At 36.5% G+C, this 23,521-nt stretch overlaps 3 protein-coding genes across 4 annotated transcripts in view; 1 reads left to right on the forward strand and 2 right to left on the reverse strand.

The window, feature by feature from the left end:
• The window catches only part of LOC106175032 (protein unc-80 homolog), a 63,415-nt gene extending 51,040 nt beyond the window's left edge, over window positions 1–12,375 (reverse strand). The window contains exons 1-15 of one of the 2 annotated variants that reach the window (XM_087016856.1): window positions 12,119–12,375; window positions 11,577–11,625; window positions 10,599–11,276; window positions 9,635–10,268; window positions 9,069–9,316; window positions 8,186–8,449; window positions 7,763–7,901; window positions 7,408–7,570; window positions 6,744–6,985; window positions 5,461–5,505; window positions 3,851–4,038; window positions 3,396–3,550; window positions 2,968–3,091; window positions 2,477–2,636; window positions 1,815–2,018 (exon numbers count right to left, since the gene is read on the reverse strand). In XM_087016856.1, coding sequence (XP_086872982.1) covers window positions 1,815–2,018; window positions 2,477–2,636; window positions 2,968–3,091; window positions 3,396–3,550; window positions 3,851–4,038; window positions 5,461–5,505; window positions 6,744–6,985; window positions 7,408–7,570; window positions 7,763–7,901; window positions 8,186–8,449; window positions 9,069–9,316; window positions 9,635–10,268; window positions 10,599–11,276; window positions 11,577–11,625; window positions 12,119–12,210 — 3,385 coding nt within the window. In that variant the 5' untranslated portion in view covers window positions 12,211–12,375. The remainder of the gene's footprint in view (window positions 1–1,814; window positions 2,019–2,476; window positions 2,637–2,967; window positions 3,092–3,395; window positions 3,551–3,850; window positions 4,039–5,460; window positions 5,506–6,743; window positions 6,986–7,407; window positions 7,571–7,762; window positions 7,902–8,185; window positions 8,450–9,068; window positions 9,317–9,634; window positions 10,269–10,598; window positions 11,277–11,576; window positions 11,626–12,118) is intronic. The other variant, XM_087016857.1, reaches the window with a different exon arrangement.
• Window positions 12,376–13,009: 634 nt separating this feature from the next.
• LOC106175033 (uncharacterized) lies at window positions 13,010–18,047 on the forward strand. Its single transcript, XM_013556843.2, has 3 exons — window positions 13,010–13,100; window positions 13,871–14,089; window positions 15,045–18,047. Exons 2-3 carry the CDS (start codon window positions 13,891–13,893, stop codon window positions 15,668–15,670), a joined length of 825 nt encoding a protein of 274 aa, XP_013412297.2. The 5' UTR covers window positions 13,010–13,100; window positions 13,871–13,890; the 3' UTR covers window positions 15,671–18,047.
• LOC106175048 (large ribosomal subunit protein mL39) lies at window positions 16,936–23,424 on the reverse strand. The gene is made up of 10 exons (XM_013556862.3): window positions 23,255–23,424; window positions 22,678–22,878; window positions 22,313–22,452; window positions 21,909–22,008; window positions 21,602–21,663; window positions 21,314–21,426; window positions 20,791–20,935; window positions 20,144–20,218; window positions 19,244–19,291; window positions 16,936–19,109 (listed from the first exon to the last, which is right to left on the reverse strand). The coding sequence occupies exons 1-10, from the start codon at window positions 23,310–23,312 to the stop codon at window positions 19,017–19,019; spliced, it is 1,035 nt and encodes a 344-aa protein (XP_013412316.2). The 5' UTR covers window positions 23,313–23,424; the 3' UTR covers window positions 16,936–19,016.
• Between the last annotated feature and the right edge of the window lie 97 nt (window positions 23,425–23,521).

The following is a 23,521-nucleotide window of genomic DNA, read 5'->3' on the forward strand; positions in this document are numbered from 1 at the left end:
ATAAAATCGGCCTTGTTTGACCAAATCTTGACCAATCGATATTCTTTGTTGCCTTCTTTTTGTTCTAAATAAAACTATGAAAGTTTGTGGTACACTGGGATGGAGGAGACATAAAAGTAATTGCTTCTGCACAGTGTTAGCTTCGGTCCATAGCCTGCTGTATGATGCGTTCTGTCTTAATCTTGGGGCATGTGGGAAATTCAGGTGGTTCCATATTTCGTCTTCTACAATGGCTAAATCGTTGCCGGATCGTTCTCCCTCTTTCTTATGGCATTAATCTATGACTGTAGTTCTTTAATCGTTCATTGTGACTGCCTTCAGTTTCTTCTCAATCGTTTCCACGTTGTGGCCACCTCACACACACAACAAGTCTCTCAGGTGGTGATTGCTGTGGACATGCCTCGACAACTTCTATAGCAGCTAGGAGTTCTTTCCTTTGGTGAAGTCAACGTTTTCGCGATTTAGTCTTAGCATGCCTCTTTTGTCTTTCACGACATTTAAGGAGGCGGAAAGTAGGCCTACATAGTATTTTGAACCCGTTTTCTTTCGCTTCCAATTAAGAGTCACCCTCATTTTTTTACGAGATCGATATATATATTTTTTTAATCTCAGCTCTTGTTTTCGCATTTTTCTGAAATAATGATGTTCCGTTCGGTATCAATGTATTTGGCACTGCGCTCACTGCGCTCGTTGGCGATTATTTTTTCCTTCCATAGTCTTGTTTGACATTTATGTCCATCTTTGACATTCATTTCTGTATTTGAATTAAATTTTTTATTACGACAAAATCATTCACTTCGCTTACATCGTTACTGAGGATTTTATGGATTTATTTACACTTGTAACTAACCTCATCTAATCTTTAATCTTTTTAGCTCGAGCAGACGTCAGAAAGAACCACCTGACATCTCAAACAGAAGCTTATAATTCTTTCGGAGCCAGTTTCGGGCACAAGTAGATTTTCACTGGTAACGTATGTTCCGGTAACTTATGTTCCAGGCCACCTAATTTTTATTTTAATAAGGTGTTCTTATATATTTTAAAGTGATTCGATCATGTTAAATTAAATATGACGTAAGGACGTTTTTTATAAACATTTAAACCGTAACTAATGGGGCCTGCGTCATAGCTAATACTAGGTAACGTATGTTCCCTAGGAAAATTGACAAAATGTTTCATTTTGTACAAGTGCTTGGTGCAAGAGAAAACAATGTTTTCTTTTGCTGACAGAAAAATATATAGTGATTCCATGATAGTTTGACATTTCAGGTATGATATTTTTGAGCGCGAGGGGAAAAATAATTTATTAAATGCTTATTTTACTGTCGGGAGGGTGTATTTTCCCCGTTTTTTTAATATTCAGTGACAGGCAAACTTAAGTCGCTAAAAAACAATTAACTGCTCTATACAGAAGCTTTTCATAATTTTTTACAACGTTATACTTGTAGGAGATAGATTAAAGAACAAACCCCGTGATGATTGAATTTTCAAAGTGATTAAAACGTTTCCACAGCTAGACGTTATGCATTTGTGACAGTAACATATGTTCCTTTTTGGGGTTAGATGATGAATTATTTTTTATTATTCGTGGTTCCAGGAAAGTGAAACTTTAATACAAACTTCTTTATGTGGGACCCTAAAATAATCAAACATAGTTTGTAATCTGTGCACTACAGATTTTTAGGAACATGTCTGTGACATCGTTTGCACCTCTATATTGGGTTTGGGTGTTTAGTGCAGTACAAGGCAATACATAAAAAAATGTTGATCTTTTAAAAGTCTTCAAGTCAAGCATTTACGCACGCTGCCCTTACCATCACTAAGACTGATCTTTTTGTTGGTCCTTTTCCTGCCGAAAAGACCACCCTCCACCTTACGTTTTGCTCCCAGAAGCATAAGCGTAGCCTGACCAGTAGTTTTAAAGGACATACGCGGTTTAGGGCTGACATCCCCTTTGCTATCTGATGTCTCATTGGCTGAATCCTCATCACCTTCTGACTTGGGAGATTTCTTGAAAGCTGAATGATTATTCAGAGATAAAGGCTTTAATTAAAATCAATTTGGTCATGTACGGGTTACTGCTTCACTAGTCATTGCTACATCTTGCAATTTAAAATCATTAAAATATTTATATGGTAATTTCCAATTAATTTGATCAAAGAGATAACTTTTACCATAATAAGGATCTGCTTATTTTGATCAATATAAATTCTGCAAAGTCAGTGAGTTTATTCAGGTATGGAAACTTTTTGTGTGAATAAAATTTCTAAAGTCATCAAAGTTTAAAGTACATGGTACTGCTGACTGTTTAATGAATGCATGCTAAATAGAATAATAAAGACATAAGTGATAAGTGATATTATCATGGATTGACCTCGTAAAGGAAGACCTGATAACAGATGACTTGATAACTAAGAACAAAAATATGAACACAAATCAACAAAATTCATAACAATTTTGACATCTAATCACTCACTCAGCTGAAACTTGCTGAATTTTCTCTTAGGAGTACTGGAGGAGGAGACGGCAGGTGAATCTTCCTCTGTTCCGGAGAGGCTAAGACGTGGGCTCAGGCGTCCAAGACGTTCATCAACTGCTTCAGAGTCACTGGCAGTGGCGGTAGCAAGGGCAGCAATCTAGAAATAATTGTAAATAATGAAAGTCTGTTTCAAGGCAATGTATAGATATAAGTGTTGGTGATATCTGTCTTTATTAGAAAATTAATATTTAATATTAAAACAAGATACAATCAAACATTAAATGGTTTTGAGTCAGTGGTTTTCTTTAAAAATGACTAAAAAAGGTTAGCATAAACAAGTTGTCTGATTATATATAGTGTAAATATAGCAACATGATCTACATAAGAAAACAGTAGACAATGCTTGTGACGTGAATTTTTTTATTTTGTAGTCTAACCCTTTGCTATAATAAAGGCCTACCACACATTACACATTGAATACAGTTTACCTTGGTGATTTTCTTCTTGAACAGAGACCTCCTCCTCCTTGCACTGGGGGGCTCTGTCCCGGTCAGTCCCGTCCCAACTTTGCCCGTCTCCTCACCACTGTCTGACGCATTGGAAGATGTGTGTCTGCAACAAAATCACACAAAGTGTATAGGACGATTCATGGAATCCAGAAGTCAGCTCAGCTCCACTAAGCAAAATATCCCACCATCAGCTCTTTGATGTAGTGCATTAGCTGGCAAACCCCTCACCCCCCACCCCCCTCAACTCTATCTCTGCCCCAACTCAGGCCAGCTCTCAGAAATTTTTAACATAAGCTTTAAATACACAGTAAAAAAAGCACTTTCATATGAAATATGTTGTTCTATACAAGACAGCTGTGTAAGGACTATGTATATGTGACCCCCTACCCACCTCCCTTCATACTTACCTCAAAACCTGCTTCTTGGGTTCCTTCGCTTTCTGTCTCTTCTTCCCCTTTCTATCCATGGAATCCAGCAGACCACTCAACGCCACTCGGCGAAATGTCCCACCATGCACCTCTTTGATATAGTGCATCAGCTGGCGAACATCGCAGTACAAACCCTGAAGTAAGTTAAAAATAAGGGATATTTTATTACCATGTGTGGTCAAATAAAAGTACAAAAATAAACAAAATAATTTTTTATAAGTTTACATACAAATAAAAGTGTGTGTGTGTGTGTGTGTGTGTGTGTGTGTGTGAGTGTGTGTGTGGATGGGTGCATGTGTGCATGAATAAATGTGAATAAATTAATAAATAACTGAAAATCATTAAACAGATAGACAAACAGGCTGCTCTATAAATGAAAAAAAAATAATGACAAAGTCTTTTCACAAACAAACAAACATGCCCCTATGACTTACAATGTTCTCATGGCTATGCAGTTCAGTAGAAGACTCCACCAGCCGTGTCACCAGGGGTTTGAAGATCAGATTGATGAGCAGACCCTCCGTCCCCTTGGCCCCCGACCCCGGGACATTCTGGCCAAAGTTGGTGGCAAACCCACTCTTGGGTGGTGAGTCATGGGTGCTGGTGCTGGTCTTTTTGTATGCTGAAATATGGAGAACGAAAAAGTAAAAGATTATGGCCCCATTCAGAACTAACTAGTCTGAGGGTCAAATATGGCCAACACACTTGAATACTTCTCCACGGGGAATCTATTATAGTCCACTAGCAGATTAGACGACAAGCTCTTTAGTGGGTCGCCATATTTGATCCACGTACAAGTTAGTTCACTGTTCTGAATGATGGCTGTGGCCTTAGTTATGTCAGCTGTGAATTATGATGAATTTGACACCAGTATTATGTCTGTGATAGCAATGGGTCCTGCCAAAATAAGTATATTGCTTAGATAGGTGCCTTTCAGATGTGAAATCTACTATAACTGCTAAATAAAATAAAACTTTTTTGTATACTGGTATATAGATAGAGAAAAGCAAAGAAAACAACAATTATGGTAAATTGTGTATATAGAGGAAATAGCAGGGTTATATACTAGTATTTAGACAGAGAAAAGCAAAGAAATAATAGCATGCCAGTCATGACTGGTGTTCCATTTGCTAAATTATAATAGTCATGCACAAGTGTGGTGAGTAACATATGCCATTTGGTGACCATTACTGTATGATCTCTCAAGCATTTTTAAATTTTCTAAAAGGGAATTTTTTTCTGGTAAAATCACTAAAATTAATTGGCAATTAAGTCCATAAGCAAGGAATTCCACATGCCAACATAAAATGTGCAGCCTTACATAATTATCATATGTAAAAAAATATACATAAACTGATTTCCTCCGTGCTTTCCAACAAGTCTACAAATTATTTAATGCTGCGATTTTCCCAAAAATGCAAAATCACTGTTTAACAAGCAACATCAACATTTTTCCTCATTGTCAAGGAGCTATAGAAAATGTAATTAGTACCTGAAATGGTTCTTGACATAACAATAATACTATTCCAAATAATAAATGAATGAAAAATAAAATAATAATAAAAAGAAGAAAATAAAAAAGGTAAAATGAATCATTCTGCAACACTGACTCAATGCTCAATTTTATGAAGTTTGAAAAATCTGCCATTATATGTGTTTCAAGAGAGGCCCAAGCAAGAAAACCTCTTCTTATTATTTTCAACATGCATGCATGCTATCTGCAAGCCTCACAAGTTATTACTATATTCTCCAAGGTTATTCTCTAGCAGAAAGTGGATTTCCATTCTTTCCATCCAAAAACTCTTACTGACAGCTGACTTTTGACCAATGACAAAAAAAAAATGTTGAAGAAAAAATTAAAAATATTTTGAGAAAATTGTTGTCTGTGAGGCTTACATTGACCTAAATTGATAGGCTGAGTCTGTATGAATTTATAAAGGCTCACTCTGTCTAATGAGCTAACATTGACATAATTTAGCAGTCTGTAATAGGTGTGAAGACACATGCTGTCATGCTGTCTGCCAGCTGACTAACATTGACCTACTTTTAGGAGTGCCATCTTGTGAAACTGTGCTGATTTTCTTGTTGCCTGTAAAGTAGGCCACAGTCTATACATAACATCCAAATTCCACTATTATACTAGTACACCCTACACAACCCTGTCCACACTAACAAAGTCATTCCATCCACAATTTCATATCTGACACTACTATACATCTCACTGAGCATGCTATCACACCTAAAACAATGTCACAATCAACAGATATGCTTTCACATATAATCTTGTCACACCCAACAGATGTGCTGTCACATCTAACACAATGTCCCATATAATATGCTGCTACACCTAACACAATGTCACACCCAGCAGATGTTCTGTCACATCTAACACAATGTCCCATATAATATGCTGCCACAACTAACATAAATGTCACACCCAGCAGATGTGCTGTCGCATCTAACACAATGTCCCATATAATATGCTGCCACAACTAACATAAATGTCACACCCAGCAGATGTGCTGTCACATCTAACACAATGTCCCATAAAATAAGCTGCCACACCTAACACAATGTCACACCCAGCAGATGTGCTGTCACACCAAACACAATGTCACTCCCAGCAGATGTGCTGTCACATCTAACACAATGTCACTCCCAGCAGATGTGCTGTCACATCTAACACAATGTCCCATATAATATGCTGCCACACCTAACATAAATGTCACACCCAGCAGATCATCATACCTGACACCACTGTCACTCAATGAACATCACACCTGTCAAACAACTAAAATACACAGTAACATCTATACACCAAACTATCACACCTAACAGACTGTCACATAAACCATACATGAACCAGCCATACAAACCATGTGAAATACATATATAAATATTTTGGTGCCTTTAACATCAACACAGATGCACTGAAACATTATACTTATGATGAGAAAGATTTTTACAAGAGTTGTGCAGTGCAGAGTCCAGAAATCAGGTGCATAACAAATATACATGTATATCTAATTCAATATAGTACAGTGTCATGTAATAGCATACATACTCATCTTGTATTGAATTCAAATTATTATGAATAAGGCCATGAGGACAACTTTAAAAGACCATAAATAGGATAACTTGCACGAGCAGATACCGATGTTAAAAAATGCCCTGCAAATCGCTCATTATTACTCCAATGTTTAAAGTAAATCAAGTTTCAAGCCTTAAGAAGTCTTCATCTGAAACTAAGTCTGGGAAACCAAAGAAATAATTCCAGACAAAATTTGTGCACCAAAATCTGGAAAAAAAAACAAAAGACAATTTTACCTTTTGGTGAATATAAATGTGCAGAGGGATCCACACAAAATCCTAGAAATGCATGTAAAAAGTCCAGATTTTCCTGGAGAGGATGTTTGCTGATTGATTCTCGGAGATAGAGTCTAAATGCTGTGCTGTTGACATGGTGGAGTTGACGCAGGATGGACTGTCCCTTGTATCGAAGACGTTCCGTTGGTACGCCGCGATAGGAGTCCATGCAGCCATTGGGGCATCCTAGAGACTTGTATACCCTGAAATTAGACACAAGTACAGTAGGACATTGAAAAAATGTACATATGAATTTTCTGATTTATATACAATTAAATAAGACATTTGTACCATCATGAAATCAGGAGTATACACATTATGATATTACAGACACATACTCAGTGAAATTAGAGGTTTAGTACATCAAGAATAAAGACAATTATATAACAACATAATGAAAACAGAGATTTGTATTAGTGTACATGCTGAAATCAAAGATATGAACATGATGAAATCAGAGATGTCTTCATCCTGTTAACAGCTATATGTGCATGTTGAAATAACAGGCAGAAACGAAGCTTATTTAAAGAATCATAAACTTTACAAATCTTGAGATTCCAATGATAATTTCCAATGTTAACACTTGCAAATATGAAATGTTCAACATGACAATTATTTTGCCTACTTGAACAAAGTATCCAACATCAAATTATGCACAGTCATTACAGCATCCTTTTTAGGGTCATCATTTGTTCCTTCAGATCCCGATTTCTTCCGTCCATCTTTTTCTTTGTTCTCATCGCTCTTTTTCTCTTTCTTTTCCACAATGTCCAAATCTAGCAGACAATCTAAAAAAATAAATAAGTGTAAATATCTGAAAGTATATTTCTGTGAAATGATTATTCCAAAAGAGTCACCTAAAAGAACTCTGCTTTATTTAGTTCTTGACTTTTGCTGGGGTCACTCACCTCTTGGCAAAAAGGATGATTGCTGGGTGCTGATGTTCTATAAAACATATTTAAAAACCTTATATTCCGTACCTAGAACACTCAAAATCCTCTCACATATTCCAGCACCAGAACTTGTGGAAGCCACTGAGTGAACTGCCTTCAGAACAACCACGTAATTCAGACACCCATCCTCAGTGATGTAATGCATTGAGCCCGTCACCTCCTGGATCTGAATGAGAAATTGAAAAATTTGAAAAATTTCTTAAATCTTTCATAGAAAAATAAAATCAATCCAGTAAAACAAATAATTATCAAAAACTTTTAAAGATATGCTTTACTGATATAATCAAAAACAAGATATTTGGCTTTAAAAATATGCAAGAGAGTGCTCAGTAAAAAAGGCAGCAAAGCTGTCAAATGTACAGACAAAAAGCTGAAAATAATAAGGCACAAAAAAAAGGCTACTGTCGATTCTGATGCAATAATACATTTTAATCCGGTATTACCCCCTACCTGTTCCTCTAGGTTATACGAAATTTTAGAATCAGTGTGACTACGAGTGATGGGTATAGGTGGCAGCACAAGTCCATTCTTCCCATCATCTCCTTCACTTGTTCCATCCTCGGGACTTTCATTGACCTCAGAACAAGTCTCTGAGACAGGGTCAGTAATGATGATCATAGGGCGAAGAAGCAGATCCGGTTTTAGGACGGAGTCCAATTTTCCCTCTTTCTTAGAGGATGTGGCAGTTTTGTTCTTCGCATTACTGTCATCAACCTTCAATCACATAAAGTTCAGATGCCAATTTGTGGATGTACATCGATAGTATCGCTGTTTGGTAATGTTAAACTTTATGCAACAGGGTGTGTCTCCAAGGAAAATGTTATTCCAGAGTGTCAGTAATTTTACACAGTAGTATGTATTTATATTTCAGTCAGAGGTGCCTAGCATGTACTGTCACAGCAATACTGGGCTCAAAACTGCAAACATGAAGCCAAACACTCACACTGCATAACATATTGGTACACTGTAACACACACACACACACACACACACACACACACACACACAATCACACAATCACACACATGCACAGGCAGTCATATACAACATACACAGATACAGGGGCAGATCCAGAGATAATATTCTGACAGTATTCCAAATTATCTTTATTGATCCATCCTCCATTTTTGACCGTCTTCCAACAGAAAAAAATTAGATACCCGTCAATGTAAACTTGAAAATCTGACCGTCTTCCAAAAGACCCAGAAGACGGCCTAAATCTGCCCCGGAGATATCCAAACATGCACACACTGTCACACACATACTGTCACGTAACAGACATAAAATCATATTAAACATAAGTCTGTTTCATTAGTACAATCCCAAATCCTACCTTCTCAGTCTTCAGGGAAGATGATGCACCACTCTTTTTCTTCAAGGTCTCCGTCAGGGACTCTTCACTGGTGCTTTCTCCGCACCCGGCCATGGCCGAGAAGGGCTTCAGGATGTTGCCTACCACAGAGGAGTTCTCCATTAGCTGGTGGAGGTCTGGTGGGGGAGGGTGGGGGTGGTGGGGGTGCGGGTGGTGGGGGTGAGGGGGGTGATGATGACCCAGGTGAAGCCCATGATGACCAATATGCCCTGAAAGTGGAAAAAGAGATTTATGGATATTATATTACACAAAATTTAAAAACCTATTTCTGGATTTACAATGTTTATCAGTAGATAATTGCTACGATGCCATTGTGACAAACTTGACTAGAAACATAATTTAAGTGTTCAATTTGAGATTCACCCCATTGGTAATACTTAACTGACAGAGGGTCAGCCTGATTTGAATGAGAACATGACTTAAATTTTGAAACTGATATTCATCCTCATCATCAGTACGTATTGTAATAATACAGAATGCCCCAACTCAACCAGAAACAAAACTTACAAGTTTAAAGTGTCACTCACCCTCTTCACACCTCTTTTTATTTGGCTGCTGGTACTCCCTTTTATGCTGACAAGAATTCATGCTGTCCAAATGGAAATTAGCATGTTTTAAAAACTCTTGATCTGTTTCCGTAGCAGCAGCTGCAGCTGAAGTAGGCATCTCCTCCAACTTGCCCAGGAGGGTTGTGGGAAGGGTCAAGGTCGGAGGGTCGAGCACCTTGATGTCTGGAACTGGGAGGGACTGGCTTCGCCGGCGGACATTTGCGTGGCGAGCCAGTTCATCACAAATATCCAGGAGTCTCTTATGCATGTAGCCGAGAGCCCAGAAGATTCCATCCTCATCCCAACGTGGGCAGAACAGACACTGCAGAACAGCGACGTCGAAGTATGTTGCAAGAAGAATATCATCTGCCACATTTTGCTCCTCTTCATGTTCATGTTCTTGGCCTTGATCCTCTTCTTGTGTGTACTCGGAACTTTCCGGTACACTCAGAGACTGGCGTAATTGAGGACGCAAAAACACGTCATCGCTTACCCTGCGGCTGCAGTTGCACGTGGGACTCATGCCATCGCGGCTGACAGATGGAGATCTGCAGATTTCACAGATGTTTTGAATAAAAACTGCTGAGCCATCTGATATCGACTCTGTGTATATCTGAAAAACAAAAATGTACATTTTATAAATATCTAAAACAAAGTGTGCAGGGTTTCAAAAACAATTTTACACAACTCATTTTTCATAGTCCTCTGTAATGACTTTAATACCTTAGAACATCATGTCAGTGAGTTTCAGGACTGTTTTAAGTTAACAGGACAGGCATAGGGACAACAAAAATGACAAGGAGGACTAAAATGTTTGACTCAAAAGTGAAGAGATTCTAAGAAAGAGATGCGTTTTCAGAAGGATTCAGGGGAGAGAGAGAGAGAGAGAGAGGGGGAGAGAGAAGGGGGGCCTAGCATTTCATACATCACTTGACTATCTCACCTCACTAATACTCGCAAGGGGTGCCAAAGGGGGTCCTTCTGGTGTCTGAGCAATGGCCGCCATACCAGAAGTACTGGCAGCTGAGGGGAAGCCCAGAAACATATCTTCTGGTGTGCTCGGCCCTTCTCCATTCCCCAGGTAAATATCAGCAATGTTAGACTTGATGCGATTTTCCTTCTGCCGGACTGCTTTGAGTATGGTCCTCTTTGGCTTAACTGGCGTCAAGAAGCAAGGGATGTCTGGCTGTCGACATTCCCATAGGGGCTCCCACAGCATCAATCCCCGTTCCAGTTTCAGAGTCTGGAAATCTTGCTCGTGGACAGAACACACCAATGGAGCAAAAAGGTATACAAATAATTGTATTGCACTTAGATCATGGAGCTGGGACTGGATAAGGCTAGCAGTGGAACTCCCACTTTCATGCGGATCGTTGTCCTCACACTCGGATGCCGCGTCCAGCACGACCCAGTGGAGCGTGTAAAGGAGTTTGGTCTCGCTTTGACCAAATTTGGCATCGGGATAAGACTGCTTGCGCTTGGCTAAGACTGCTGCACAGCAGGTGAGCACATGAGGGAAAGCTGCTTGAACGAGTCGCCATCTTGGAATTTTCTGCATTGCCTCACACAAGCTGGGAGATAAGCCATGAAGGATGTTCTGGACCAGAACTCGTTCAAATGACTGAAATATGCCAAATATTTACATTACTATAAATGATTCATCCTCAAATTACATGGGATAGTTGTTTAAATTATATTCATGAAAAATTCTAAACCTTTAATATTCTTTCATGTACAATTAGCAAAATGACTGTTGGTGTCACTTTTATTATATGTTATAGATTTTAAACTTTGTTGAACTATGTTGTCCTGACCATGGCACATAAATTCAATGGATGAATAATTTACAGGCTTTCATCATAATGGTAAATTTATCAAGTCTGTAAATTAATATGCCTGTCGCCTTAAAAAAAAGACTTACTACACAGGAGGCATCACACAGCTTCCCCATTTTGGCCCTGATGAATGGGCTGAAATGACAATATCATAAATGTAAATGCCAAATGAATAGCAGTTACAGCATAATGACTGAAAATGTATATTCTATATACTAGTAGCCATACTTCCTCAGATTCGCAACAAAATACCAACCTGGCCTTCTTAACATTATTTTATCATTTAACTTTTTATTATTTTCAGGTCTACCTCATGTTTTATTAATACAAAACCAATATAAGATATCTGGCTGACAATTTGCATCAATTAGAAACACACTCTGGGGTAGCGCTAGCAATTTTTTGTCCTTAGCCAAATCACCACTTTTTTGTCAATTTGTTATCTAAATGGTCAAAAAACTAGTCAAAGCAAGCACTTTTTGTTTAGCCAATTTAAGTCAGTTTTAGCCTACTTAATAAAACAACCCAAGCAGTATTCCAAATATGAAGGCAATATGAAACTGCCCGCATCTGGCATGGTATCGCATATGATTATCAAAATGACCAAATACGTAAACACAGAAAATACCTCGTCTGTCTCCAGAAAAACAACTGTACCGGCAGCGGCACAAAATTATCGGACTCTCCCTCATGACTATCGCTAGATTTTCGCTTCACCATCTCTGCTATCGTTTAATGGGAACGCTTTAAACCGCCTGAGCTGTCTAAATTCTCGCTGCGGTTTTTGAAACTGCAAAATATCATAATTTTCTTCTCGACATTTTGCTTGCTGAATATGCAATGAGCTTCTCCAGTGACCTCTTGCGGCAAGTACCTGATCTCGTTTGTCGTTATTTGTTGTCATCCGTACGTACCCATCGTCGTTATTGACAAGTGCTCGGGTTGAGACAACGGACGTGTCATATCAGGCCATAAGATTGTCAGAAAGCATCTGAGAAAAATCTGGTGTCAGCCGACAATATGTTGGGCCAAAATAAATTTTAAAAATCACTAGAATTTTTATTGTTGTCTGTATAGCATAGTATTACTTTGATTTGGAACTACTCTAAATTTATATTTGAATTATTCTTTGTCAATTATACATAAAGTAGAACACTTGTAGCTGCAAATTGTCAAATTTGTGAAACAGCTACTGTAGGCTTAAGGTGAAATATATTTTATGTATTTATTTATCTAATTTATTGATTTTGTTATATTACGTACCTCAAAGGTGTTTGATCAATACATTTGTTCTATACATTTCCCAATTCAAAGATTTAAATTTTATCATCAGAAATCTGGTCATGTGTAATTTAACTTATTGTATTGTTTGACCCCACCTAACACTGAGAGTCCGTTAAGTGAATCTCACCCAAACTAAAATTTATTATTATTATTGTTATTAAAATGAAAAGTGGAATAATTAGCGTGATAAGAAACTCTCTGGCCTGAGATGACTTTTTCCTTCTGGTCTGAGATGTGCCTCCAAGGTCGTTCAACTCAAGGTGACATCTTGCCTCCCTTGCGTGACTGAAAACTGCATGAAACGGCCGCATGAAAACTGAGGCAAGGTGGGATTTGAATTGAGACAGAGATTTGTTTTCAGCTAGGACACAATATATGGTATATTTTGTCCTAGGAGAAAACAAGACCATAGTTGTTGGAAGCCATTTCAGTGTTTTTGCAATTTCTCTTGTCACGGTAATTCCCCAATTACTACACTACATGTACATGTAGCTTCTGAGACGTTCTTTGTGAAGTGTTGCATTAACCGTCTGCTTTACTGAAACATACCGTCTCGTGGTGCTGAAATCATGACAATTACAGGGGCGGACCCAGGATTATTTGAAGGGGGGGGTCCAGAACAACAGCAATATAATTTTATTTTTTAATTTAAAAAATACATGTCATTTCAACGTTCTGTTTAAAATACTGAACCTCAAATGTTTGTGTGTGTGTGTGTATAATTTTACTCAAGTTATTGATCAAGTTTTAGAAGGAACTTTAGATACAATTATGCATTTATTCTTATAAATGAAAAAAAAAAAATCTACTGTACGTGAGTAGTACGTACACCAGTTCCACAAAAATTTGTCACGAAGTTCTTAGTTGATCAGTTGACACAAGTGTAGCATCACCTACATGTATCACCTAGTATATAATTTACCAGTATACGCCAAAATTTTCCCTGGATTTCAAGAATTTTCTTCCACTCTATATATCCTATCTGAAACTGTTGAAAATATTGCAATATATGTATTCTATACTATTGATAAATTAATGTTTTAAAAGGCTATTATTATTATTATTATTATTATTATTATTATTATTATTATCATAGGGCTGGGCAATAAAAAAACTATGGGGAATATAACTGCTGGCCCTGCAGAAGGCAGGAGAGGGAGCCAAGAGTTCAACATTCCACCGGATGTAAATATCGTGGCAAACAACGATTTGAACAACCCAGGCTTCAGCAATAATCCCAACCGCCCGGTCAGCAGTCAGATGATAGACATGGTGCTGCAGTTTGCTGTGCCACTGCTGAGCCTGATACTGATTGGTCAGTAAACACATGATCTGGGTAGTGTCAAGAGCTTAGGGACCTTTCCCATAACACTATCGTACAAGCCAGATCGATCTATCTTTGAGGGGATTCTCGCTAAATTGTATTCAGTTTAAGTGCGCATGAAAGTTTATTACCCCCCTAGCAGCTTCAGTGGGTATGACAGGTAAACAGAATGCAATTTAGTGAGAATCCCCTCGGAGATGGATATATCCTGCTAGTGTGATAGCTTTAGGGGAACCCAGTCTTAGAGAAATTTGGTACCCATGGCAATGGAACTTCTCTAATCAATTTTGTCTGCAGCTGTCGCTCAGGCCTCTCCCCATATTTCACATGCTGCATCTGCTCTCTTTCTCCCCAGTTCTACTTAACACCATGTTATTTTTTTCCCCCAATATACTTCATTAATTTTTTGTTTTGTTTTGTTTTGGTCTTCCACAATTTCTTTGAAGTGGATATATATTTTGTAAAAAAAATATTTTATTAATAATACTCCATGTGGCAGTACAAAGTAATTCACAAATTTAAAACCTATCTCATAGTTCAGCATTTTATTTTTTTAAAGTTTTGTCATTTTCCTTACTTCATTTGATATGTGAATCGGCTAATGATCTTATTCAAATATTATGCTTGAATAAAGTGTTGCTTTTGGAAAAATAATTACATTCTTGTTTAAAAAAAAAAAATTATGTAATCAATGCCTTAATTGCATGTGGGCAATTTCTGCATGAGATTGTACGGAAAATTTTATTTGAATGTGATATAGTCAAAGAAAATCTTTATGAAACTTTTACAGTAGGAGAGAATAGGTTGTGTGAAAGCGTCAAAATATGGGATCAGGCATAGAAACTGTTTGTACCCATGGATGTCAAAGAAAAAGAAGAGAAAAATTAGGTGGGCCAATATTGTACTGTAAAATCCATACATAATGCCAATCTTGCTTCTCTTACAGCAATGCAGGAAGGTGAAAAGAGAACGAGACAAAAGGACAGGGAAAAACTTCTTGAGTTAGTCGCCTCAACGCAAGAGAAATATCAGAACGAGTTGGAGAAGACAAAGATCCAATATTCAGCTGACCTTGGAGAATTTGAGAAGAGGCAGGAGACGGAGAAATTTAAGAGTATTGCAGATGTTGATTTTAAAGAAGTATTACAAGTTGAGGGTCACCGTAGACGCATGAAGGAGATCATGATGGACGAGCTACAAAGGGTAGAGGCACAAGCGACATACGAAGAAGGGCAGAAACTAAAAGAGCTGGCAAAGTATGAAACTCTAGTGCATAGATATTTAGATATCCGTTGTAGCGTGTTTAAGTCCAGGCAAGGTAGAATGGAAATTGAGCAGCAGGCACTAAGTTTGTTGGATAAAGAAAAAGTTTTACAGGGAGTTTCAGTGGCTGAAGGTTTAAATCAGATTTTTAGTCATGATTATCGTTTTTGTGCAAGAAATCCCAATAAAAATGGAAAACTAAGATTTGCATACTCCAAGTTGTGGAAAACACAAATAGAAAAGCAAAAACATGAAAAAATTCTAAAAGAGTTGAAGAACTTGACAGATTTCTCCTTTGAAAAAAAGTGATATTTGAATGAATCAGATTCAGTATTACTAGTATGCTATGTTGTGGTAAAGGTAATTGTTAGACACTATTAATTCATTTAGATTTACTGATTCTTTGATAGAATTATGTTCACTTCTTCACTTGTCTCTTAAATCAAGAAATAATGTACAAATGAATACCAAGGTATAACAACTGAAAGTAATTGATACATAATTAGAATGATCAGTTTTCAACATCAGTTATGTACATTATATCAAGTTACAATGCTTTTTTTTGTCAAACAATAGGGTTAAAACTTTTTGTAATTCTAATTTTTTTTTTTTTTGTGTCATCTAAGATGCTATTACTAGAAAATATGTTTCAGGTATTCCTGTACCTGAGGAGTGTCATCAGATTATCAGCTTTCGATATTACTTCGTGATTGGGGCAAACTGACGAATGATAAAAAAAACAGTATAATATCAAAATCAGATGAAGAGTTTTAGTTTTATAATTGGCAACTGGGCTATGAGCCCTGCTTTATATGCATGTAATGTAGGGAAATGAATATTCTGCTGGAAGCCTTGCCTACTTCTATCAAATTGAGGTTATGAGATTGTTGAGTTTTATGTTAATAAAACAAAATGTTTTGAACACATTGATGTGTTATGTGAGGGTCATGTCTAAGTTCAACTTCTTATGGAAATGCAATCTAGAGCCGAGCTCCAGATGTATATTTACTTAATGAAGGTGAAAACATGGTAAACATGTCATTGTCCTTAGTAGCCCTCATGACAGGACTTACAAAAGGGCATTTTTTTTTCACTCAATCTGGCTATGTTGCAATGTCTTGGTCACCTTTTCTAATATTCCTGTTTAGATGTTTAACATAGTGTAATGTAGGAAAAGTGGAATGAGATTTCTTGCCTCACTTAAAAGTAAATCAAAATAAGTGGTATATATTTACTGCTCATCAGGAAGGGGGGGGGGGGGAGTGGATTGAGATTTTTTGCTTCATTTAAAAGTTACTTCATCAAAACTAGTGGCATATATTTACTGATCATCTGGAAGGTGTAGTATACTTTTTACCAGGCATGTTGTTTGCTTTCTTTAGTAAATAGGAATCATTACCTCTGGTAGCTCTATTTTTTTTACTGCTCCAGGAAATGAAATGGCAATGCACTGAAACCTTGAACTGGGCCAAGTACGGTTTTTCTAAATGCACATCAATTGCCTTGTAGAAAAATGTTGTTTGATTTATTTCAATTCCCAGTTCCAAAGTTTAAGACTGAAAAACACATTATAATACTGTTTACATTAGTCATTTTTATTCTGAGCTTTCGAGGCCTTAATTCATTTTAAAAAGTCTCACGTAGAATAAAAATAATTGCATTATATCCCTGCTGTCAAAAAATGACGTCCCATTGGATTTAATGGAACAGCAACCATTTCCTTCCCAAGTCCCTTTTCCTCACACTTAATATACATAAAGGACCCTCTAAAATACATTTACCTTTCAAAATAAGTTTGTGTAGGGTTGAAAGTGGACCTTGAAAAAATTATGAAAATTCAAGTACTGAAGATTCACAACCCCACCAAGGTATATAATAGACCTCGGGGCATAAATACGCCCAAATATCTGCATAAACACAGAAGACTTTCATCTCTGTTACATAATCTTAGAGTTCAAGACCCTATTTATATGAGTACAAGCACCGAGTCTCTTGTACTAAGTTCCAATATAAGGAACAGCATGTCAAATGTCTCTGTTATTCCATTTAACAATGTCCAACTTTTGCAAAAAATTCTCAAATACTTCTAGAGATTCATTTTTTCTCTTTGACATAATTCATAATAATAAACCTCTAACACCACCTTGTAATTCCCAATGACTTGCAGTGTCTGTGGGATTTCATTTTTTATCATAAAAATACATTCTCCTCAAGGTTACATGTAAAGTAAGTGTGGTTTCACAGTAGTACATACAAACCGCTTCTACTGGTTTCTTCTACGACTCGAATAAATTAGACATGCTAAGGGAGGAACAAAATTACCAATTTGCTCAACCATAAAAGAGCTTAAAGACTGCACCTTATAATTTTGGTCCTAAACTGACTGACCTACTTCTTAGCTCCGGTTCCATACAGCACAGAAAGTAAGTACAAAATATCAGTTCAAATATCACTTCAGGTAATATGAAACAATGTCTATTGCTATTTTTACAATTTATACTTTAAATGTATCTTTAAATTTGCCCCAGTCCCCATTCTTGGGAGGATGCAAACCCTCAATGCTAGCCTCACTAATATAACTTCTCAGAGTTGTGTTTCTGCCAAATGCCTAGCAGCATGGTACCTTCTCTCAAGCTTCATATAAAACCAGTTATGTGCGCAAATATCTTTTTCTTTTACCCCTCCCCCTCCCCCCCCCCCCCCCCAAAAGAAAAAAAATAAAAATAAATAAATGAATATGTATGCAAGTTCCAAAGAGCAACTGATCCACATCTGTAGGTACGACTTTTATAGAAACTGTTCCAATGTTATTTTTTGCAGTAAATATTAGAAACTAGCATAAGTGAATTATTTGAAATTTAATAATTACCACTAGATTTTGTTAGTGGTATGTCAGTGAAGTAGCTATGCATTCATCATATCTTTCATATAATTGATTGTTAATTTAATTACTTTTAAATTCAATAAAATAATATTAACTTATATAATCATATCCTTGATATTATTTGGGGTGTCAGAAACTTGAAAAAGCAATATAAATTTAACCGAGGCTCTCATTTTTTTCACCATAACCTAATCAAAACTTTCAAACCATCTGCATCCTTTTTTTTTTCATCAGTGAAAAAAAAAACTATTTCATATTTTTTCAGTCCTTTCCTTCAGCATTAAATTTTCTCTTAAAAACTGTGCTTTCTTTGCACCTCGGTATGAATTGACTTAAAAGATTCTCCCACTCATTTTTTTTCACCCCATGTTCTTTCACATCTGTTAGCAAGACCCTCTTCTCAATATACTTATTGACATTTTGCCATATGCTGGAAGAGCAGCCAGGGGTCTTGGAGTTCAGCAGAAGCAACCACTGTCTCTGAAAAGGTCCAACCTCTGGCAACAATAAGCGCATAACAAGCACTTGGTTTGGGATTCCAACTGTCACAAACTTTCATGAATGAAATTGTCTCATTGTAAAATCCAGGATAAAATGTCCCTAAACCCTCAGCAAATTATACTGAAAAATCCACAGTTTCACTTTCGAAAAACACCTTTTATTAAATTCCTGACCCTGGGTTTGATTGCCACATTTACTGTTAAGTTATCAAAACTGATACACTTCTCTCTGTTGTACTCCTTTTCTAACCCTCTAGTGTTTGTTCAAGCTCTATAAACGCCAAAAATATCCCTTCTCCTCTTCTTGCACCTCTTCCTTGACTGGTGGTGGCTCTCTCATTGCTGGCAAAGAAGCATGTTCATTCTGAAATATAAATAGTCCTTTTGTCAAATATAGGAAATAAGGTTTGGTTACCTCTGACACTCTGCTAAAAACAAATAAAAAGTAAAAATATATATTTTATCGGCTTTTTCTTTTTCTCAAAAAGTTATACTCACATATTTTTCTGCACGTTTGGCCAGGAAATCAAAAGTCCAGTGATTGATCTGAAATGAAAATTTGTGAATCTGAGGACCCTAAAATATTACCTTGTAATGCTACACGGATCAAATCAGACTTACACTTTACAATCTTACTATCAATGACAAAGAGGTTACCAAGTTTGGTATATGCCTAAAACAATGAAGTTTTCTCCATCAGAAGCTGATACAATGTCGTGTTTCTGGAGGTTCCGGCTGGTAGATGGCCCTCCAAACACCAGCAGAAGGAAAACTATTGTTGTTTGCATTCTGATCACTCTTTAATATGTAATACCAGGGCTTGACCCTGGGCCACTGAAAACCAACCTAGGGCCATTGAATCACTGAGGTCACTGGCCCAAAAAGTAAGTAAAATGTCATGTGTCAAATCATCCTTTCAATATTTACTGATATCTCAGGCCAGTATCGAAAAAAGTTTGTGTCAAGCCCTGAATACAACCAAGCCCAATTTAAAACGGTTACAAAGAAGGTGGTATATGTGTCAGTATAAAGGGGTGACAGTGAACTGAATGCGATACTGTGTTGTATGTGACAAATGTGGCTGACTGTGTTTAAGAAGCCGCTGTGATCACATGCAATAAAACCGTACTCTGGTGGTGTCAGTGTTGTTCATGTTATTACAACAACATGTTGTTATGTTGTTACAACAACAATAACAAAAATAATAAACTTAATGGGTAAAGCATGCTAAGTGCATATACCTTTCTTACACATGGCCCTCTGGGATACATGATGTAACAGTATACATGATACGGCAACATATTGAATATGTGATGTTTTAGGTGAGGCAATAAAAAATTTGAAAACACAGTGACAAAACAACCAAGCCAACATTATGAGGTGGTGAATTTGACTTACCAAGACCTGTGATGGCACTGAGAGACCCTGCACTCTTGTCAGTTCACCAAAGTCTGGGCTTGATATGGGGTGAAACTGCAGAAAAAGAAAGAAAACTTACTGAGAATGCATTACGGTTTAACCAAGATATCCAATATCAGTGTGTGATATTGACCTCTTTCGTCAATTTATACTGAGGAGCAAGTTCATATTTGGTCCCTTTGCTTGTGAACTAGTGAAGATTTTTTTTCTTTTGAAGTAGACCCAGCATCTGACATTATGGTAAGATATTATTGATAATAAGGTATATATCACATACTTGTAGTAGAAAATTGAGAATATACTTAAAAGTTTGTTCATGAACAACATAATTCTATTTCTATTTACATCTCTGAAAGTGACTGAACCCTTTGTATTTCTAGCTTTACACAATATTTTAACAAATTTGTTCTCCAGCTCTTTTTCCAGTCTGGGTACTTTTGAGAGTAAAAAGCTCTATAAAAATCATACCAACAAACTGTGTAACCACAGTGACATCCTTTGTAATTTCCAGACATGCCACTAACAACCCCAATGCTTTCTGGATCCAGTGGCCTTTTTCTACATAGTTCAACACTAGTCCCACATTCTTAAAAGTTTTCCACCAAGGCAATGATCAGGATACTCACAGCTGTTATGTCAAATCTCCCAATCTGTGAGGTCCTGCAAATCAAAGGTCCATTACTGATGTCCAGGTGGTCGCCCATCCTGTACACTCGGATCTTGCCACCCTTGTTCTGAGCTGCCATGTTGGGGATCTGTTGTGTCTTAAACCTGAATAATGTCAATAATTCGATGAATCAATTTCTCAAATCACGTCTGATTCAGCTAACAATTTTTTTTCAAGAAAAGGTATTATAGGATTTAGTTTAACTTGGGAAAATGTGAATATTAAAATATTACTGCAAATTTATCATTTTTAACAAAACAAATTTTCTTTAACTTTTATCATAACTTATATTGGCTAAAACAAAAAAAGGAAGAGATGACCCCATGTTTGGACTAGATTTTCACTTTGAAGTAAAACGATAAATAATTCAAATTCAATTGATTTACAGAACACTATAAGAACCATATTATAATTTCAAGAAGTTTGTTTTCTTAGATAAAAAAATTTCCCCTTTGAAACTGACCTTATGTTACATGGCTTACCTGTTATCTTCAAACATTTTCAGGGCAAGAGTTTCATCAATATCTAAACATTCAAACTTCCAATCTTTTCCAGCAAGTTTTGCTCCAATCTGTCCCATACACTGAAGTTCTTCCTAGATTTCAAAATATACACTTGTTCTTATCCATTCTCTTAAAATAATTATTCCAAAACAAATTTAATTCTATTTTTATCCAATAATACTATTTTGTACACGTTTCCATATCTACTTCTATGTTTTTGGTACCAATTTTATATTCTGAAATGAAAACCTATAGAAATTATCTTACATGACTTGGCTGCCAATTTGGAATAGGGATTTTCACATCATAGACAAAGCTCCCACTGGGTACTGGAATTTTTCAAAAATATTTAAGAAATAAAAACTCATAAACAAAAAAAATCTAATGACTTACAAAACCAACAAAATGTGACAGTATGAACCAATTATTATTATCAATGGGTGTATTAATATTATTAAAAGCAACCAAATAATTTTCTTTTCTCCTGAGCTAAAAAATGTTTCTTAGAACAAGTAAAACACACACACACACACACACACTAATCCAGATATTCTTATTAATGTCTATCACTCACCATATGGTGGAGGAAAACTACAAAGTTCTGTATAATACTGGTCTTGAAAAGCAACCTCAAGAATATGACCCAAGATGAAAGAGCATGATTTCCAGTAAGCCTGAAATTATCACAAAATGATGACCAACAAAACTTTAGAAATAAGTTTTTTCAACATGTTGGAAATAATACAGTAACAAGTTACAATAGTACACTATCCACATTATGATCAGGTGCAGTCTTAATATTTATTTCAACATCTAAACATAAACAGTATATCATTTTCTACAGTCTTTATTAAAAATAATGCTGATCCCTATTTTCAGATTTTTCTTTCATACTGATCACTAATAATATGCAAATATCTGTATTCAATCACATATTCCTTATCATATTATTTGCATGATTTTCAGACTCTCACCTACCTTATTAGCATGATATGGATCATTTTCTCTGTAATGAACAAACTTAAGTTCACAATCTTCCGTAAGTGGTCTATGCATGTCCCATGGCTGGTTGTTTACAAGCGCAACTGCAGAACGCACTGTTAAATATTCAGCTATGTCTGGAATTGATTTCGAAAATGTTTATTGTAGAGAAAAAATTTCTTCTGGTCAGAAATATTTCAATACATGATTTTGGGTTGTGAGAAAAAGGCTAGAAAAAATTACCTGCCAAATTTTGACGGGGGCCTGGGGTCTCTTTACGTGGGTTATCACAAAGAAAAATCAAATTTCCAATTTCTTATTTTTGTGAATATACACGTCTAACTTAAAATCATAATACATACGTGCTGCACAGTTAAATGGGGTTGACAGTCCTTTATTCATAATCAGTGTACAGTTCTCAGGAGGTCCTATATGTTCTACACGTATCTTTTCTATCCTTGTTATCAGAGAAAGCTGCCTTTTTCTTTCCTCATCAAACAGAGCATTTCGTTTTTCTCTCACTTCTGAATTTGTTAGCTTTGACGTTGAACTGCAGTAACAGCCTTCAAAGAAGAGACAATAAAATAAATTAACAATGAAAAATGTTAAAAATAATAATGTATGTTGCAGCAAGATATGACTGATCTGAAAGGTTGACTCACCAATGATGTTCCTTACGCCAATTTAGAAACAGACACGTATAAGGATGAAATGCCTTCGTGTGTATGCTACGGTGCACTACGTGCGCGTCAGCCAAAGAAAGAGAGAGAGACAGAGAGAGGTCGAGAATATTACCCTTGGGCTTTAAGAGGTAAAATATCGTAGACATTGAATGATAACCATCAATGATCAAAAGAATAAACATCAGCTGTGAAAATATAACGTTTGAGACGAAAAATAAAACGACATTAAAATGTGCTGTGAAAAAAAAACACTTACGCTTGATGTGCCTCAAATGCAAATGCTTGGTAAGTTTTGTGAAACTTGTAGCTGACATATTTCCAGTGGGTTCGACCAGTGTCAATAAATTACACTGGAAAATCACCCATGTGTTATACAACCGGAAGTTGACCCACTAACAACGTTTCTGGTTCTCTTTATCCGCTCTGTTAAACAAAACTCTCTTTGAAAAAAATATAATTAATGTTGATTTTGTGTATGGTTACTGAGATAATGTAGCGCATGCATACAAATTATTTGCTTTAT

This window comes from Lingula anatina, chromosome 7 (assembly GCF_051362555.1).
Source record: "Lingula anatina isolate TDL-2025a chromosome 7, LinAna3.0, whole genome shotgun sequence".
Classification (NCBI taxonomy): Eukaryota; Metazoa; Brachiopoda; class Lingulata; order Lingulida; family Lingulidae; genus Lingula; species Lingula anatina.

What these genes read in the sequence shown, in the direction of transcription:
- LOC106175033 (XM_013556843.2), top strand. Translation starts at nt 13,891, where the DNA reads ATGGGGAATATAACTGCTGGCCCTGCAGAAGGCAGGAGAGGGAGCCAA. An exon ending in GCTGAGCCTGATACTGATTG is followed by an intron (nt 14,090 to 15,044) that starts GTCAGTAAACAC and finishes CTTCTCTTACAG; the next exon opens with CAATGCAGGAAGGTGAAAAG.
- LOC106175048 (XM_013556862.3), bottom strand. Translation starts at nt 23,312, where the DNA reads ATGTCAGCTACAAGTTTCACAAAACTTACCAAGCATTTGCATTTGAGG. An exon ending in CCCATTTAACTGTGCAGCAC is followed by an intron (nt 22,453 to 22,677) that starts GTATGTATTATG and finishes AATCAATTCCAG; the next exon opens with ACATAGCTGAATATTTAACA. An exon ending in CAAATTGGCAGCCAAGTCAT is followed by an intron (nt 21,427 to 21,601) that starts GTAAGATAATTT and finishes TTTGAAATCTAG; the next exon opens with GAAGAACTTCAGTGTATGGG.